Genomic DNA, 17,954 nt, shown 5'->3' with positions numbered 1-17,954 from the left:
AAACACCAAGTGACCCCCTAAAGGGGAGGAATGAAATTCCAGTAGAAGTTGCTGAACTTGTGAACTAGATTTCGGAAGGACTACACAATCATCGTAGTATAATTGATGGCCAACTAACCTGAAATGTGGATGACTTTGAGGATCTGTGATTAAATCTTGGCAAATCTTCCAAAGCTTGACATCTTGCCAAATAGCCTCTTCCCATTCATCTCTATTAGCAAAATAGCATATGGATATGGCGTTGTACTCCGCTGTTTCATCTCGTCTGGACAGGGCATCTACTGTTTTTTTTTCTAACCCCGGTTTATACTGTATCTCATAATCCAAACCGAGTAACTTGATAATCCATTACTGTTGTTCCTCTCCTTGCAACCTCTGCTCATTCCAATAGTGTAGGTTGTGTTGGTCAGTCCTAATGATGAAGTGCCTGCCCAATAGATAGTGTCGCCATTTTTGGACAGCTACAATGATGGCCATCAATTCCCTTTCATAGACTAACCTCAATCGAGGCCATGTAGAGAGCCCCTAACTAAGGAATGCCAGCAGTCTGCCCTCTTGCATTAGCACAGCGTCGATTCCTTGCCTCGATGCGTCTGTTTCAATGATAAATGTCTTAGAGAAATTGGGCATTGATAAGACAGGTACCGTGGTAATGACTTGTTTAAGTTCTTCAAATGCTTTTTGAGATGATTCTATCCAATGGAAGGCATCCTTGCGGAGGAGATTGGTCAAAGGTAGTGCAATCTTGCCATAACCGTTTACGAATTTTCTGTAATAACCAATCAGTCCCAAAAAACCACAAAGCTAGGGCCTCTGGGTCGTCTTCGTCAACCAACAGCACCTGAAACACTCTGTCCCCACATTGGTGGCCTGGCGAATACTTGGCGTCACACCGGAAACATAGGCCTTTCTCCCTCTTTCTTTGGATCTCACTTTCTGTCATTTCTTGTAAGGGTAGTCTCGCGGATTTGGCCAAAATTAATGGAGGTCGATGAGCCAAGGCTGCATTGAGTTTCGATCGGCTTTCGTTGGGTGTTGGGTGGGTTTGGAGTCGTGGAGCAGGTTGATTCAATTGGGTTTGGGCTTGGTTTAATTTTGTCAGGTCGGGTTAGAGTTGTGTAATTGTGTGGCCCAATATTTGGAGTGGCCCATTTCCCTTGTCGGCCTGCCCCAAGCTTGGCCTCCTCAACAGCCTGGTTTCTATCTTCTACTCTTTGGGCTAAATAAGTGGCTTAGGTGAGAGAATTGGGTTGGGTTAACAAATTGGGCTGTTGGAGTTTTATTTCAGCCCGAATCTCAGGCTTTAATCCATTCAAGAACACCGCCGTCAAGACCTCCTCAAGCTCCCCCAACATCAACGCGGCAACCTCTTCAAACTGGTGACGATAATCCATCATAGTGCTACTCTGTTTCATCAACATCAGTAACTCCAACGAGCTCACCTCCTAAGTTCCACCAAAGCACTAGAATAGAGAAAACTTGAACTTCGGCCAGGTAGTTAACACCATTCACGTCTCCATCCACTGATACTAGTGGAGAGCTTCCCCTTCCATGCATAAAGCTATCGCAAACACCTTCAGCTCATCATTGATCTGATTAATGGCGAAATATTGCTCCATGCAAAAGATCCAACCCTGTGGGTCTTCACCGTAAATAATGGGCAGCTCCAGTTTTTGGCCACCCCATTCACGACAGTTCCAAGCTTCCCTGTTGTGGTACCATCCATCTCCGTCGTGGTTCCCTGTGTCCCGGTGAATCTCGTGTTCATTACGTCCCCCACTTTCCCTGTGAAGCTCCTGCTCAAATCGTCCACCACCTTGGTTTCCTCCAGCTTCCTCATGTCCTTCTTGTTCGTTTTGGACTTCCCTACCTTTGCTCGAATTCCCAGATAAGTTGCTTCTTTGCTCTTCCTCCTCTTCGTCTTTTTTTCGCATCCAGTTCTGCATATCCATCAAGATTTCCCTCATCAAGTTCACTTTCTCCGACACTCTAACAACATCCTTCTCTACATTGCCCATCCTGCTCTCCATCCTTGTACCAACCATGCCCCGCAATCACCGAGCTCTGATACCAATTTGATGGAAACCAGCCTCCCAGACTCACGTTTAAACACAGACAATAAAAGTAAAAGCAAATATTCAACCACAAGCACTATACTAAACTGGAATAAAATTGTATTAAGAGGAAATGGATTCGTAACAAAACAGAAANTTCGGCGTCACACGGAAAACATAACCCCTTCTTCCTTTTCCTTTGGATCTCACTTTCTATCATCTTCTTAGAGGTGTAGTCTCGCCGAAAAAAGCTTGGCTAGAAGTTGAAAGAGGACGACAAGTTGGGCTGAGCTGGGTTTCATTTTTGGTTTGACTGGTGTTAGGTAGGTTTGGAGATGTAGATCAGGTTGATTTGACTGGGGTTGGGCTTGGTTTAGCGTCGTCAGGTCGGGTTAGGTATATGAGTAAGCTCATGGCCCAACATTTGGAGTGGCCCATTTACTTTGTCGGCCTGGCCCATGCCTAGCCTCTTCAACAGCCTAATTCCTCTCTTCCACTTTTCGGCTAAGTTTGTCACTTGGGTCAATGAATTGGGCTAGGTCAGCAAATTGGGTTGTTGGAGTTTGATTTCAGCCCGAATCTCTGGTTTCAACCCATTCAAGAACGTTGCCTTCAAGACTTCCTCTCTTCCCCTTGATGTCAACATGACAACCTTCTCAAACCAGCGGCGATACTCCAGCACTGTCCCACTCTGCTTCGTTACCATCAATAACTTTAGCGGCCTCACCTCTTGGGTTCCACTAAATCGCTGGAACAGAGAGACCTTAAACTTCGACTAGGTCGTTAATGCCATTCGTGTCTCCATCCATTGATACTGGTGGAGGGCTTCCCCTTCCATGCATAATGCCATTACCAACACCCTTTGTTCCTCGTTGATCTGGTTAATGGCAAAATAATGTTCCCCCTAAAAGATCCGACCACGCGGTTCTTCACCGGAAAGGATGGGCAACTCCAATTTCCGACCACCCCATTCACGGCGTGTCCAACCTTTTCTGTTATGGTTCCATCCATCTTTGCCATGCTTTCAATATCCCGATGAAACTCGTGTGACCTCCACCATCCTTGTGAAGCTCCTGCTTAGCACGACCTCCACTGTCGGTTCCTCTTTGGCCTCCAGTTTCTTCATGATGCTCCTATTCATTTTGGCCTTCCCTGCCTCAGCTCGAATTCCTAGCTAAGTTTCTTCTACGTTCTTCTTCATCTTTTTTGTGCATCCAATTGTACATATCCATCAATATTTCTCTCATCGAATTTACTTTCTCTAACACTTTAGCAACATCTTTCTCAACATTGTCCATCCTGCTTTCCATCATTGTACCAACCATACCCCGTAATCGCCAAGCTTTGATACTAGTTTGATAAAAACCAACCTCCTAGACTCATGTTTAAACAATAGACAATATGCACAACACAAATAATCAAACCATAGAGTATTCACCAAGCAAAAATGGAAATTGTATTAAGGAAAAAGACTATAATTAACAGAAAATGAAAATAAAGAATAAGTGACACACTGATCTTCAAGGGTCAGTTCCTCCTATACTAATTCCCCACTAATTTCCCATAATCCCCCACTACTCTTCTACTCTCTTGTTATTCTCACTCAAGATTCCCTTCTCTAACAAACTCTAACAATTTCATCACGCTTGTGCCAAATTGCCATCTGTTAACCCTTCATTGTGCTATTTTGCTTAATCGTCACCTGTCACGCCTTCCCTTTCCATTTTTGCCCTTTTCTGTTATAGCATTTGGTTGCTAGGTGTCCACAAGAATCTCATTATATTTTAACTTGTCCTCCAGGGCTTGTCACCTTGCAAAGCAGGCTTTTGACGAAGCTATTGCAGAATTTGATACATTGAGTGAGGAATCTTACAAAGACAGCACATTGATTATCCAGCTATTAAGAGTTTGTGGACTTTTAACATTCTAGAGGATGGAGGTAACTCGTTCTTTTCTCCAAGAGAAATAATATTCCAACACTTTTACCTCTTGATAGATACGTCGAGACTTTTTGCATAAAAAATTAGTTTATTTACTGTCAATTCTTCTCTAAGCCCAATATCACCATATTTCAATAGTCAAATAATGTTGAATTTCTCAAATTCANAACACTGGAAGAACATGATTGGTAATTTTTGGTGTTTACCATATAATCAATCTTAAATGTTTTCATTCTATGAATGATCTTTAAATCATATTTCATTGTGATCAGGCAAATAAATGTTTCTGCCACATTAAGGAATAGTGTATATATGTTTGTTAGCTTACAAATGTGTCCTTAGACCTCATTGTGTGAGAAAAACAACCCCCCCCACTCCCTCTTCCTCCCTCTCCTTTTTTTCTATTTTATTTTTATTGCAGAAAATTCGTGTTTGTTGGTTCTATGTGTTTGCTGACACCAAACCAAGCATTTGTTGTTTCACACTCTTGGTTTCTCAGTTTCTTATGACCTTTCATCTTCTCTGTAAATTATTATATTCTCAATCTTATTAGTTATTATGTGTATCTGCCAATGGGATGATGGGAAAAGTTGAAATGATTTTGAGATAGTTCAGCGTTCTGGAGTGCCATGAATAACTGTTTCATTAGTTGGACTTGTCATATTTGTTCACTTAAGAGCTATTTGCGCTGCAGACAGCCTCCACTACAGCAGAAGCTGAATTATCTCCTACCCATCCCATCAGACTTGGTTTGGCCTTGAACTACTCAGTCTTCTATTATGAAATTATGAACGCTCCTGAAAGGTACACAGACTATTATCTTTTGTTGAAAATTTTGAATTCTATGACTGCTCTTTTATTCTTCTTGTGACCCATATGGAATCTCGTTATATTTTAACTTGTTCTCCAGGGCATGTCACCTTGCAAAGCAGGCTTTTGATGAAGCTATTGCAGAATTGGATACATTGAGTGAGGAATCTTACAAAGACAGCACATTGATTATGCAGCTATTAAGAGACAATCTCACTTTGTGGACTTCTGAAATGCCAGAGGCACAGGATGGAGGTAGCTCAATTCTTTTCTCCTGGAGAAATAATATTCCAACACTTTTACCTCCTAATCGATACGTCAGGACTTCTTGGATCAAAAATTAGTTTATTTACTGTCAATTCTTCTCTATGCCCAATATCACCATATTTCAATAGTCAGATACTGCTGAATTTCTCAATTTCAAAATTTATAATTTTAACACGTTAGTGATCATGTACGGTCAACTTTCGGGAAGTTTGATTGGATTAATATCCTGGAATGTTTCTTAGGGCTACTTGTTGATATTATAGCATTTTCCTTTTGTAGTTTGCATGGGATAGATCCACATTTAAATTAAGTTGTTGGATATGATGTCATGTTTTAGCATTGTATCTGGCAATTACAGTGAACATTTTTTTCCTTCAAGTGTTTGCCTGAAGTACAGAGTTCTCTAGTGCTCATGAGCTTTGTAAGTGATTGGTATCACTGAATGGTGCAAGTGAGTTAGGAAAGTGCTAGGTTCATAAATGAGTTTAGTTATGGTTTGGATAACTGGAATATTGGCCAGTGATTTTCAAATGCTACTTGAATGTTAGTTTTTTCGAATTGATTTCTTCTAAATCTTTATCCTTGTGCTCCGTCTCATATATTTGATTTCATTACCAGAATTATCGACAAAAATTGGCTATGCCCTTGATGACTATGTTCTTTCAAATTCTTGTCCTTGTGCATTATTAATTCTCTATCTCTTATATTCCAATCAATCCTCGTCAATGAAGTGTCTTCTTTTACCGAATCTTTATCTATGCTTGGGATTTGCTCATCTTTATTTTTCTTTTATACAAATTTTTAGTTAGTGATTCCATTGTTTATCTGATTGTTAAAATAGTGGAAGAGGCCCAGAAGATGGACATCTCTCAATCTGCTGAAGGCCAAGAGTGAAAAAACAGAGGTTGGTTGTTCTTATCTAGCCACACTGTGCAAGCTGTGTGGGTTATTTTACATTTTGATTGGATAACGAAGGGTGGTTTCATTTATTTCATTTGCAGTTCTTTTGTGTCCTCGGTGAACCAGCTAGTGACTTGGTACCTGTAGCATGATAACAAAGAAGTTGTACTGCCTCCATAACTCTTAAGATGTTCTTGCTTAGTTTTCAAGAGACAACATTCAAGTACTCTTGTTCGTATTTCTGTTATGTGGGTTTCATCTGTGAGATAATATTTTGATTTTTGGATTGCCAATCCTGTATTACATCCAGGAGTCTTTTTTTGCAGGTTCAAGCATGTTGTGCAGTGGTTCCTTGATGGCCCCTATTTTACTCCAGAAGCAGTCAAAGCAAAGGAGGCCGGCAAAATGACAAACTAGTAACTTTATGGCAACAGAAGCTGAATTATATGCAATCTTAACTATCTGAAGTTGGTTATTCCATGTAATGAGGCTTGACAACTTAAGTTTGTTATGTTAACAGAGGAGATGATACCTTGTTTACAGCAGTTAGGATGGGAATATCAGCTAAAGCAACCGGAGTTTTCGTGGTTCATTGTATCTAGCTTTTAGAGATGGATTACTTACAAGTAGAAGCAGAGACATGATGAAATGAAAAAGAGGAAATATTCTTTCAGTGGTCAGATAGAAAGTTACATAGTTTTTGCCTACCTCACCAAATTGTATAATTATGGTGGAAAGCAACTCACTACCTGTCACTTCAAAAGAAATTCACTACACAACAATCTGTTCATGTTCACCGCATTCTTTGGAAAACTTTTCAGCGAAGCGTTAACTTGTTTTAATTTTTTATGTCAATTATCTTGTAAGTCATTTCTGTGGGTTTTTTTCTTTTCTTTGATTTTAATCAAGCTATGTACGTGGGGTTAAATTTACTCTTGGACTAATAGATTAAGTTCTAATCTGGGCCCATGAGTTGATGTAATAGTGTTGGTGGGGAGCTAAGGTTTGCTAATAACGTCACTATCCCGTGATATTAATGGGAGTAATTATTTTAATCAATCTTGAATTATGATTTGTAGTTTTAAGAATTAAATAATAATATGAACATAGCAATTCCTCCAAGCCTAATAGCCTAATACCAAAACAAATAATGTGTTCATGCCATTTTCCTTCTTTTTCGGTAATGATACACTCACTGCATTAGCATGATTTGGATACGTGTGGGCGAGCTCGGGTGTCTGCCTAAATCCCATGGAATCAGAATTGGAATCGGCTGGTTCCGGAACCTGAAACATAGTTCTGGTTTCGGTTGCAGGGACCTGGGAAATTCACCATTAACTCTGTAGTATTCACAAAAATTACAAATAACCCCTAGGAAATTTCTTTTGTTATAATGTGAATCGCATCGTACACATCACCACTACCACGACTAAAGTAATTGGTAGAAACTAAATGCGATGTGTCACATTTTCATTTCTCCCCCATTCATATCACACCTCGTCATCATCACTACCCAATACTAAACCGATATGTCATCCACATTCCACAGCGCGCGTGGAAATTTCCCATTTGAACAAGAGCCGGCCTGTCGTGTCTTGTCCCCGATTCTTCACTCAACCAAAGCAAAAGCTCATAGACTTTGTAATAAAAGAGAGAAACATCTTCTTGTCCCAGCTCTTAAGTTAACTATACACGATTACACACAGAGATCAGCCATGGCCAAAGAAAGAGAGAACACGTTTACATCGCCAAGCTCGCTGAACAAGCTGAACGCTACGAAGGTTCAATTTTCTTTTCTACTTTTTTTTTTTTTTTTTTTTTATGATTCTTGATGCATTTGCTTCCATATGCCCAAAAAAAGAAAAAAAAAGAATGAAATTTTTTAAGGATTTGGCTTAATTGAACTTTACTCACTTGAGATCAGTGTGTCCAAGCAAGGATCTGAACTTTTTTTTATTTGGTCTAAATTCTAACTTTTTGAACTTTGGGGTTTTGACAGAAATGGTTGATGCTATGAAAAAAAGTAGCGAATCTGGACGTAGAACTGACGGTAGAGGAGCGAAATCTTCTCTCAGTTGGGACAAGAACGTGATTGGGGCGCGTAGAGCGTCGTGGAGGATTCTCTCATCAATCGAGCAAAAAGAAGAAACAAAGGGAACGATCAGAATGTCAAAATAATTAAGGGGTATAGGCAAAAGGTAGAAAGTGAGTTATCAAATATTTGCACCGACATTATGACTGTGATTGATGAGCATTTGATTCCATCCTGCACGGGCGGTGAATCCACGGTGTTCTATTATAAAATGTGAGTGTTTTTTTCTTCATAATAAGGGTTTCCTTTTTACTTGGTTTCGCTTTTGAGGGGTTTATTTTGTTTCATATGTTTTGTGTAGGAAAGGAGATATTATAGGTACTTGGCTGAGTTCAAGGGTAGTGAGGAAAGGAAAGAGGTTGTGAGCAGTCAAAGAAGGCATATCAGGTTTGTTTTGGTTTTTGAAAATGATCTTGATCTTGATTTGTTTCTTTTATTATAGAGTTTCAATCTTGGTTATCACAATATGCTAAGGTAGCTTAGTGACTGCTTGATCTATATCAGATTGGAAAGCAATGCCTTACTCTGGCTGTTCAATTGTTGTTTGGCCTCAAATTGGTTTGGATTTTCAGTTTACAAATGTTGGGATCCTTTTTTTTTTTTTTTTTTTTTTAAAAATTGGTTCAATTGGAGAGGGATAAGTTGGAGCAAATGAGACAACAAGGGGTGATTTTGTTGAATTGTGCTGTGAAGTGGTTTCTGACGACAGGGAGGAGGCCAATGCCGTTGGTGGCAGCTGTTTTAGTGTTTGTGGCTGAGTTGAATGGGGTTGGTTTGAAGATTGAGGATGTTGCCAAGGAGGTACATTGTGTTGGAGGAACATGTAGAAGGCGGTATTCGGAGTTGTTGGAAGCACTTGTGAAGGTGGCTCAAGTATTGCCATGGGGAAAGGATGTAAATGTAAAGAATATAATGAAGAATGTACCATTTGTAATGCGTTATATGGATATGAAATCTATGGAGAATAAAAAAGAAGATGAGAAAAGGGTGAAGTTTGGTGGGGTCAATTTCGATGGCATGGTTAGAGAGTGTCTAGAGAAAGATTTTGATTATGGGATTGATGAGAATGAGGTGGAAACTGATGCTCGGTATTTTGATATGGATGATAGAAGGGGCTTTAATAGAGGAGGGGTTGGTAATGGTGATAAGATTGAGCTTTCTCATGAATGCCTGAAAATGATTTATACTAAGTTTTCAAATGAGGTTGATGGTAGGAGGTTGTCTAGAGTGAGTGAAGAGGTATATGGGAGGAAGAGAAGGAGAGGGTTTGAGCTTAGTGCTTGTAAGGACTGGTGGAATGGAAAATCAGAATTGAGCCAGAAACTTATGCTTAGGAAAATCTTGGAGAAAGATGTAGGACTGGATGTTATGCCTCCATTTTTTGTTAATGGTTGCATGGTGAATGAGAGAAGGAGAGCAAAGATAAATTTAGCTAAGGTAAGGATTCATAAGGTTATGCATCCATGAAGACCTGATGCAGGTGATGGTGAAAATGTTGGCTCTTTGGAATGTTTATTTGCTGAGAAGAGGAAAAAGAGAAAACTTGGTGAAATTGATTGGGAAGACTTTATTATTGAGATGCTCCTCCTCCATCAGGTGAAGCAAGAGGATATTGAGACAGGGCATTACAATACCTTATTGGCCTTGCATGTGTTCAACTGTGAGAATATGTGAAGGTTTCCAACAGTGGACTTTTTTGAAAACTCACTTTAGTATGTTATTACTACAAGAAATTCAAAATTTTTTGGGGTTGCATTCTTTATGCAAATCTATCAGATGATTGTATCCTACTGCATTCTTAAAAAACATTCAGCTACCTCTCTCTTCTTAGTTAATCATCTCCTTCACCATCAAATTGGTTTCTTTGGCAACAAAAAGATATGGTTTGTTAGCGCACATCCTCCATAGGAGGGAGCCAGAGCTTGTGCAGGTCAGTATGATGGTTTCTCTTCTTCAAATGCATTATTTGATGATTCATAAAGCTTTACTGACCCTTTATTAGATATGTGTGCATTCAATTATGGAATGGATTAAAAAAATCTTATCATCAATAGCGATAGATGAAACCCAATAGTTTATCTGTAAACTATAAAGCATAAAAAACGAAGAGTTGACTACTCATATGGGCCAAAGGATTGTTGCTTGTGTGCTTTGTGTATATACATCCTTGGGAATGCATTCTTGTCTGTGTGGATGTGCATGTTAATAGCAAATGTAGGATACTACACAAGTTTAAGTTTCAAAAATTCTTATTTTTCCATTATGTCATGGTTTGGCGTGATTGCCAAGTTTCTTACTCACCCAAAAGCACATTATGCTGGTATTGGGTTTTCTCTTTTATTGGCTGAGTCAAGAGTTAGAAATTTGATTTTGGTCATAATGAGGCCACCGAGTTGTTTCCAGATATTATAGTGAGTTATTTAGATGGAAATTTACTTCTTTCCCTTGAGTTGTTTGAAGATGTTGCAGTAGGATGAAGAATCCATGATTACTTTTCATTTTAGTAATGATCTTTTTATTGTAATTCTTGTTAAAGTTGTTGCTGTATTCACCCTTCATTAATTTGATAAGAGAAAATTTCTCATCTTATATTGTAAGGCATTTTTAGTAGGCCATGCTAAGTGTTGTGCAAGTGCCACAAATATGGCAAGTATAGTAAGGGTTCGAGTATATACAATGTCATGAAGACAGACAACCTTTGGTTGAAAGCTTATCTCATCTTGTCTTTTTCTGTGCTAGCTTGGTTAGAATTTCTTTTAATTTGAAATTATCAGTGAAGTTATATAAAATGAATAGGCTCCTGCATCTTTGGTTTAGCTTAGGATTCACTACTTGTAACCCCTAAATATCATGCGTAGCCATAATAGTGCTAAGTGAGAGTGAGTGAAGAAGAATTTTCCATGATGGGAGCGCAAAGAGTTTGCCATGGGAAAATTTAAGGTTTTCAGCCCTGAATAAATTTAAAGGGTACACATAGAATTTGCAACTGGGAGTTTTAAAGCACCAATTATATGTTAATTAGTACCGTACATTAATCAAGATGGTATTTTATTTTTGTTTATCTTGCTGATATTTTATAATTAATGGACAGCCTCCTCGTAGATCTTTTCATGGTTCAAGCATGTTGTGCAGTGGTTCCTCTGATGGCCCCTATTTTGGTCCAGAAGCAGTCAAAGCAAAGGAGGCCACGCAAAATGAAGTAACTTTGATGGCAACAGAAGCTGAATTATATAGCAATTCTTCAACTGAAGTTGGTTATTCCATGTTAATGAGGCTTGACAACTTAAGTTTGTTATGTTAACAGAGGAGATGATACCTTGTTTACAGCAGTTAGGATGGGAATATCAGCCTAAAGCAACCGGAGTTTTCGTGGTTCATTGTATCTAGCTGCTTTTAGAGATGGATTACTTACAAAGTAGAAGCAGAGACATGATGAAATGAAAAAGAGGAAATATTCTTTCAGTGGTCACTGATAGAAAGTTACATAGTTTTGTGCCTACCTCACCAAATTGTATAATTATGGTTGGAAAGCATAACTCACTCACCTGTCACTTCAAAAGAAATTCACTACACAACAATCTGTTCATGTTCACCGCATTCTTTGGAAAACTTTTCAGCGAAGCGTTAACTTGTTTTAATTTTTTATGTCAATTATCTTGTAAGTCATTTCTGTGGGTTTTTTTTCTCTCTCTTTGATTTTAATTAAAGCTATGTACAATGGGGTTAAATTTACTTCTTGGACTAACTAGATTAAGTTCTAATCTGGGCCCATGAGTTGATGTAATAGTGTTGGTGGGGGAGCTAAGTTTTGCCTAATAACGTCACTATCCCGGTGATATTAATGGGGAGTAATTACTTTGAATAATACTTTGGGTACTGATGGATGAGTACTAATATGTGTACTAACTAAAGCATAGTACCCGTACTATGTGCATAGTACAGATACTATGCTTTAGTTAGTACACATATTAGTACTCATCCATTAGTACCCATAGCATCACCCAATTACTTTTGATCAGATCAATCTTGAATTATGATTTGCAGTTTTAAGAATTAAATAATACCCACCTAATAATGTGAACATAGCAATTCCGTCCAAGCCTAATAGCCTAATACCAAAACAAATAATGTGTTCATGCCATTTTCCTTCTTTTTCAGGTAATGATACACTCACTGCATTAGCATGATTTTGGATACGTGTGGGCGAGCTCGGGTGTCTGCCTAAATCCCATGGAATCAGAATTGGAATCGGCTGGTTCCGGAACCTGAAACATAAGTTCTGGTTTCGGTTGCAGGGACCTGGGAAATTTACCATTACCTCTCTAGTATTCACAAAAATTACAAATAGACCCCTAGGAAATTTCTTTTTGTTATAATGTGAATCGCATCGTACACATCAACCACTACCACGACTAAAGTAATTGGTAGAAACTAAATGCCGATGTGTCATATTTTCATTTCTCCCCCATTCAATATCACACCTCGTCATCATCACTACCCAATACTAAACCGATATGTCATCCACATTCCACAGCGCGCGTGGAAATTTCCCATTTGAACAAGAGCCGGCCTGTCGTGTCTTGTCCCCTTATTCTTCACTCAACCAAAGCAAAAGCCCATAGACTTTGTAATAAAAGAGAGAAACCATCTTCTTGTCCCAAGCTCTTAAGTTAACTATACACGATTACACACAGAGATCAGCCATGGCCAAAGAAAGAGAGAACTACGTTTACATCGCCAAGCTCGCTGAACAAGCTGAACGCTACGAAGGTTCAATTTATCTCTTTCTACATTTTTTTTTTTTTTTTTTTTATGATTCTTGATGCATTTGCTTCCATATGCCCAAAAAAAGAAAAAAAGAATGAAATTTTTCATAAGGATTTGGCTTAATTGAACTTTACTCACTTGAGATCAGTGTGTCCAAGCAAGGATCTGAACTTTTTTTTTTATTTGGTCTAAATTCTAACTTTTTGAACTTTGGGATTTTGACAGATATGGTTGATGCTATGAAAAAAGTAGCGAATCTGGACGTAGAACTGACGGTAGAGGAGCGAAATCTTCTCTCAGTTGGGTACAAGAACGTGATTGGGGCGCGTAGAGCGTCGTGGAGGATTCTCTCATCAATCGAGCAAAAAGAAGAAACAAAAGGGAACGATCAGAATGTCAAAATAATTAAGGGGTATAGGCAAAAGGTAGAAAGTGAGTTATCAAATATTTGCACCGACATTATGACTGTGATTGATGAGCATTTGATTCCATCCTGCACGGGCGGTGAATCCACGGTGTTCTATTATAAAATGTGAGTGTTTTTTTCTTCATAATAAGGGTTTCCTTTTTTACTTGGTTTCGCTTTTTGAGGGGTTTATTTTGTTTCATATGTTTTGTGTAGGAAAGGAGATTATTATAGGTACTTGGCTGAGTTCAAGGGTAGTGAGGAAAGGAAAGAGGTTGCTGAGCAGTCAAAGAAGGCATATCAGGTTTGTTTTGGTTTTTGAAAATGATCTTGATCTTGATTTGTTTTCTTTTATTATAAAGAGTTTTCAATCTTGGTTAATCACAATATGCTTAAGGTAGCTTAGTTGACTGCTTGATCTATATCAGATTGGAAAGCAATGCCTTACTCTGGCTGTTCAATTGTTGTTTGGCCTCAACTTGGTTTGGATTTTCAGTTTACCAAATGTTGGGATTCCATTTTTTTTTTTTTTTTTTTTTTTTTTTTTTTTTTTTTTTTTTTTTTTTTTTTTAACACTGGAAGAACATGATTGGTAATTTTTGGTGTTTACCATATAATCAATCTTAAATGTTTTCATTCTATGAATGATCTTTAAATCTATTTCATTGTGATCAGGCAAATAAATGTTCTGCCACGTAAGGAATAGTATATATATGTTTGTTAGCTTACAAATGTGTCCTTAGACCTCATTGTGTGAGAACACCCCCACCCCCACACAACCAACCACCCCCCTCCCCTTCCCCACCCCCCCCCCCCTCCTTTTTTTATTTTATTTTTATTGCGGAAAATTCGTGTTGTGTTGTTCTATGTGTTTGCTGACACCAAGCATATGTTTTTTCACACTCTTGGTTTCTCAGTTTCTTATGACCTTTCATCTTCTCTGTAAATTATTATTTCTCAATCTAATTATTTATTATGTCTATCTGCCAACGGGATGATGGGGAAAAGTTGAAATGATTTTGAGATAGTTCAGCGTTCTGGAGTGCCATGAATAACTGTTTCATTAGTTGGACTTGTCATATTTGTTCACTTAAGAGCTATTTGCGCTGCAGACAGCCTCCACTACAGCAGAAGCTGAATTATCTCCTACCCATCCCATCCGACTTGGTTTGGCCTTGAACTACTCAGTCTTCTATTATGAAATTATGAACGCTCCTGAAAGGTACACAGACTATTATCTTTTGTTGAAAATTTTGAATTCTATGACTGCTCTTTTGTTCTTCTTGTGACCCATATGGAATCGCGTTATATTTTAACTTGTTCTCCAGGGCATGTCTCCTTGCAAAGCAGGCTTTTGATGAAGCTATTGCAGAATTGGATACATTGAGTGAGGAATCTTACAAAGACAGCACATTGATTATGCAGCTATTAAGAGACAATCTCACTTTGTGGACTTCTGAAATGCCAGAGGCACAGGATGGAGGTAGCTCAATTCTTTTCTCCAAGAGAAATAATATTCCAACACTCTTACCTCCTGATGGATACGTCAGGACTTCTTGGATCAAAAATTAGTTTATTTACTGTCAATTCTTCTCTATGCCCAATATCACCATATTTCAATAGTCAAATACTGCTGAATTTCTCAATTTCAAAATTTATAATTTTAACACCTTAGTGATCATGTACGGTCAACTTTCGGGAAGTTTGATTGGATTAATATCCTGGAATGTTTCTCAGGGCTACTTGTTGATATTATAGCATTTTCCTTTTGTAGTTTGCATGGGATAGATCCACATTTAAATTAAGTTGTTGGATATGATGTCATGTTTTAGCATTGTATCTGACAATTACAGTGAACATTTTTTTCCTTCAAGTGTTTGCCTGAAGTACAGAGTTCTCTAGTGCTCATGAGCTTTGTAAGTGATTGGTATCACTGAACGGTGCAAGTGAGTTAGGAATGCGCTAGGTTCATAAATGAGTTTAGTTATGGTTTGGATAACTGGAATATTGGCCAGTGATTTTCAAATGCTACTTGAATGTTAGTTTTTTCGAATTAATTTCTTCTAAATCTTTATCCTTGTGCTCCGTCTCATATATTTGATTTCATTACCAGAATTATCGACAAAAATTGGCTATGCCCTTGATGACTATGTTCATTCAAATTCTTGTCCTTGTGCATTATTAATGCTTTATCTCTTATATTCCAATCAATCCTCCTCAATGAAGTATCTTCTTTTACCGAATCTTTATCTATGCTTGGGATTTGCTCATCTTTATTTTTCTTTTATACAAACTTTTAGTTAGTGATTCCATTGTTTATCTGATTGTTAAAATAGTGGAAGAGGCCCAGAAGATGGACGTCTCTCAATCTGCTGAAGGCCAAGAGTAAAAAAAACAGAGGTTGGTTGTTCTTATCTAGCCACACTGTGCATGCTGTGTGGGTTATTTTACATTTTGATTGGATAACGAAGGGTGGTTTCATTTATTTCATTTGCAGTTCTTTTGTGTCCTCGGTGAACCAGCTAGTGACTTGGTACCTGTAGCATGATAACAAAGAAGTTGTACTGCCTCCATAACTCTTAAGATGTTCTTGCTTAGTTTTCGGGAGACAACATTCAAGTACTCTTGTTCGTATTTCTGTTATGTGGGTTTCATCTGTGAGATAATATTTTGATGTTTGGATTGCCAATCCTGTATTACATCCAGGAGTCTTTTCTATCTACTTGTGTTGATCAAATTCAGAAATATTGTTGAAATTGCTAAGGAAGCTTTCTTTGCAGCTAGACTTTCGCTCAACATTTTAATTGAAAACGTTGACAGCATTTAGGCAATTGTTACCACTTAATTCCTGGTGTTTGTTTTCTTAAATTTTTCGTGGCAACTTCTGGTCTATTCTTAGTTTCTCACTCGGGTTTTTCTAATTGCTTTAGTTTATTAGATAGATGCACTGTGACTCCGTTTAGGGGATAAAGCAGCATTTATACAAGTCAATTTGGTGTGCATTAAATTAAACACAAAGAATGCCAAATTGAATAGCTGAAAGATGTTAAATACAAAGGGAAACTTTGCTGTACAAGTATTGATGCTGTTTTTTGCGTTAAAATGAGCAACTTACAGAATTCTAGTTTTACAGGATTTTGTTACAAGGGGTGAATCATATCTTGTATGTATGTCTAAATATATGACATTTCTATGTTTTAATGATACTTTTTGTTAATGATTAATCTACTAAACTTGTATTAGTTATATGACATTTCTTCGTTGGAAGTTTGAAGATGAACAGAGTATTATTCTAATGTTTAAAATTTATGATGATGGTGTCAAAGAGACTAGGGGAAATGTGGTTTACATTAAATGAACACATCAAACAGCAGCAAAACTAAATGAACACATCAAAGAGACTAGGGGAAATGTGGTTTACATTAAATGAACACATCAAACAGCAGCAAAACTAAAACCCATAGATAACATAAGAATTACTTCACTGACAACCCTAACATCATACTACGCTAAATCTACAATTTCTTCTGAAGTAAAAATTTCAATAACGAGGGTTTGAGTGGGACGGGGATGGAGGTGAAGAGCTGTGGGAGTCGTGTGGGCGGGAGATGCTTTCGGTGATGGCAGGTTTGTTTGTATGGTTTTTCATTACTTTTTCTAAGTCAAGCTTATTCAAGTAAAAATTCATTCACTTCCCAAAAAAAATAAAAAAAATAAAAAAAATAATCGAAAAGGATTTGTTTTTGAAGAAACCTGTTGATTATTTTGTTGTTTCATAATTATTTATATATATATATATATACACACTCATATGGGTTGATCGACACGTGACACATTTTAAAAGTTCTAGAATTGCTTTATTTTGATACGTTGGATTGACAAGTCAATCAAATTGCTCTATCTTGACACGTTAGATTGATATTTATTTATCCATCTATAATTATTAATTAATTAAAAAATGGGATATTGCATTAGCATTCTAAAGGTCTAATCACAATGACACATTAGATTTGTGATTGTCATGTGGTTGAATGTTATTGGTGATGATGTAATATTAATTGCTACATTGGTATTCCAAAGTCTAAATAAATAGACATAAAGATTGTATTACATAAGTGTATTGCATTGATTGTATTAATAATTAATGATAATACTAATTATATAGGTGCATGGCATTGACATTCTAAAGGTCTAACTATAATGACACATTAGATTTGTGATTGTCATGTAGTTGAATTTTATTGGTGATGATGTAGACAATATTAATTGCTACATAAGTATTCCAAAGTTTAAATAAATAGACATAAATATTGGATTACATAGGTGCATTGCATTGGTAGTAAAATCATACATGTTTATTAATAATTATATAGGTGTATTGTATTGATATTGCAAACCTTTATTCGTATTCAATTCATATTTAATTGTGTTGGCATTCGAAAGGTCTAAATAAAAGGTTATAAAAGGGGTGTATATTCAGTTGTGTATTATCGCAATATATTAGTTGATGTTAATAATATGTCTAGTCTTTTGTTAGTTGTTTATAGGTCATGTTAGTTTGTGTCAATAATACGTCTGTTCTTTATGATTTTGTTAATCGATAATTTTTTATTTATTTACGTTTTTGTTGTTTACAGGTCAAAGATTCATGAATTAGCATGGAATAAAGGAAGGATGTCCGATTGACATTGTCAAATAAGTTGTTATTTTGATTCGTT

The 17,954-nt window shown here is 37.3% G+C and overlaps 3 protein-coding genes, 1 long non-coding RNA gene and 1 pseudogene across 4 annotated transcripts; 4 read left to right on the top strand and 1 right to left on the bottom strand.

Moving 5' to 3' along the window:
• Positions 1 to 525: 525 nt before the first annotated feature.
• Positions 526 to 1,394, bottom strand: LOC116140416 (uncharacterized mitochondrial protein AtMg00860-like). The gene is made up of 2 exons (XM_031426051.1): positions 1,261 to 1,394; positions 526 to 769 (listed from the first exon to the last, which is right to left on the bottom strand). Exons 1-2 carry the CDS (start codon positions 1,392 to 1,394, stop codon positions 526 to 528), a joined length of 378 nt encoding a protein of 125 aa, XP_031281911.1.
• A 2,593-nt stretch (positions 1,395 to 3,987) lies between these two features.
• Positions 3,988 to 6,263, top strand: LOC116140415 (14-3-3 protein 9-like). Its single transcript, XM_031426050.1, has 5 exons — positions 3,988 to 3,993; positions 4,689 to 4,798; positions 4,905 to 5,059; positions 5,913 to 5,975; positions 6,073 to 6,263. Exons 1-4 carry the CDS (start codon positions 3,988 to 3,990, stop codon positions 5,963 to 5,965), a joined length of 324 nt encoding a protein of 107 aa, XP_031281910.1. The 3' UTR covers positions 5,966 to 5,975; positions 6,073 to 6,263.
• Positions 6,264 to 7,629: 1,366 nt separating this feature from the next.
• Positions 7,630 to 8,383, top strand: LOC116140435. The gene is made up of 3 exons (XR_004129623.1): positions 7,630 to 7,752; positions 7,971 to 8,276; positions 8,365 to 8,383. It is a non-coding gene; the product is annotated as an uncharacterized LOC116140435 (long non-coding RNA).
• A 195-nt stretch (positions 8,384 to 8,578) lies between these two features.
• Positions 8,579 to 11,904, top strand: LOC116140413 (annotated as a pseudogene).
• A 753-nt stretch (positions 11,905 to 12,657) lies between these two features.
• LOC116140425 (14-3-3 protein 9-like) lies at positions 12,658 to 16,067 on the top strand. Its single transcript, XM_031426055.1, has 7 exons — positions 12,658 to 12,833; positions 13,056 to 13,362; positions 13,453 to 13,540; positions 14,349 to 14,458; positions 14,565 to 14,719; positions 15,573 to 15,636; positions 15,734 to 16,067. Exons 1-6 carry the CDS (start codon positions 12,767 to 12,769, stop codon positions 15,623 to 15,625), a joined length of 780 nt encoding a protein of 259 aa, XP_031281915.1. The 5' UTR covers positions 12,658 to 12,766; the 3' UTR covers positions 15,626 to 15,636; positions 15,734 to 16,067.
• Positions 16,068 to 17,954: the final 1,887 nt, after the last annotated feature.

This window comes from Pistacia vera, unplaced genomic scaffold (assembly GCF_008641045.1).
Source record: "Pistacia vera cultivar Batoury unplaced genomic scaffold, PisVer_v2 Contig372, whole genome shotgun sequence".
In the NCBI taxonomy this organism is placed as follows: domain Eukaryota; kingdom Viridiplantae; phylum Streptophyta; class Magnoliopsida; order Sapindales; family Anacardiaceae; genus Pistacia; species Pistacia vera.
This window is presented reverse-complemented; position numbering and strand designations above follow the sequence as displayed.

Excerpts from the sequence above, each read along its gene's own strand:
- LOC116140416 (XM_031426051.1), bottom strand. The coding sequence starts at position 1,394 with ATGGATTATCGTCACCAGTTTGAAGAGGTTGCCGCGTTGATGTTGGGG. Across the intron at positions 770-1,260 it reads AAACTCCAACAGCCCAATTT|AAAATTCGTAAACGGTTATG; the intron begins GTTAACCCAACC and ends TGGTTATTACAG.
- LOC116140415 (XM_031426050.1), top strand. Across the intron at positions 4,799-4,904 it reads ATTATGAACGCTCCTGAAAG|GGCATGTCACCTTGCAAAGC; the intron begins GTACACAGACTA and ends CTTGTTCTCCAG. Across the intron at positions 5,060-5,912 it reads GCCAGAGGCACAGGATGGAG|TGGAAGAGGCCCAGAAGATG; the intron begins GTAGCTCAATTC and ends TTGTTAAAATAG.
- LOC116140425 (XM_031426055.1), top strand. The coding sequence starts at position 12,767 with ATGGCCAAAGAAAGAGAGAACTACGTTTACATCGCCAAGCTCGCTGAA. Across the intron at positions 13,363-13,452 it reads ACGGTGTTCTATTATAAAAT|GAAAGGAGATTATTATAGGT; the intron begins GTGAGTGTTTTT and ends TGTTTTGTGTAG. Across the intron at positions 14,459-14,564 it reads ATTATGAACGCTCCTGAAAG|GGCATGTCTCCTTGCAAAGC; the intron begins GTACACAGACTA and ends CTTGTTCTCCAG.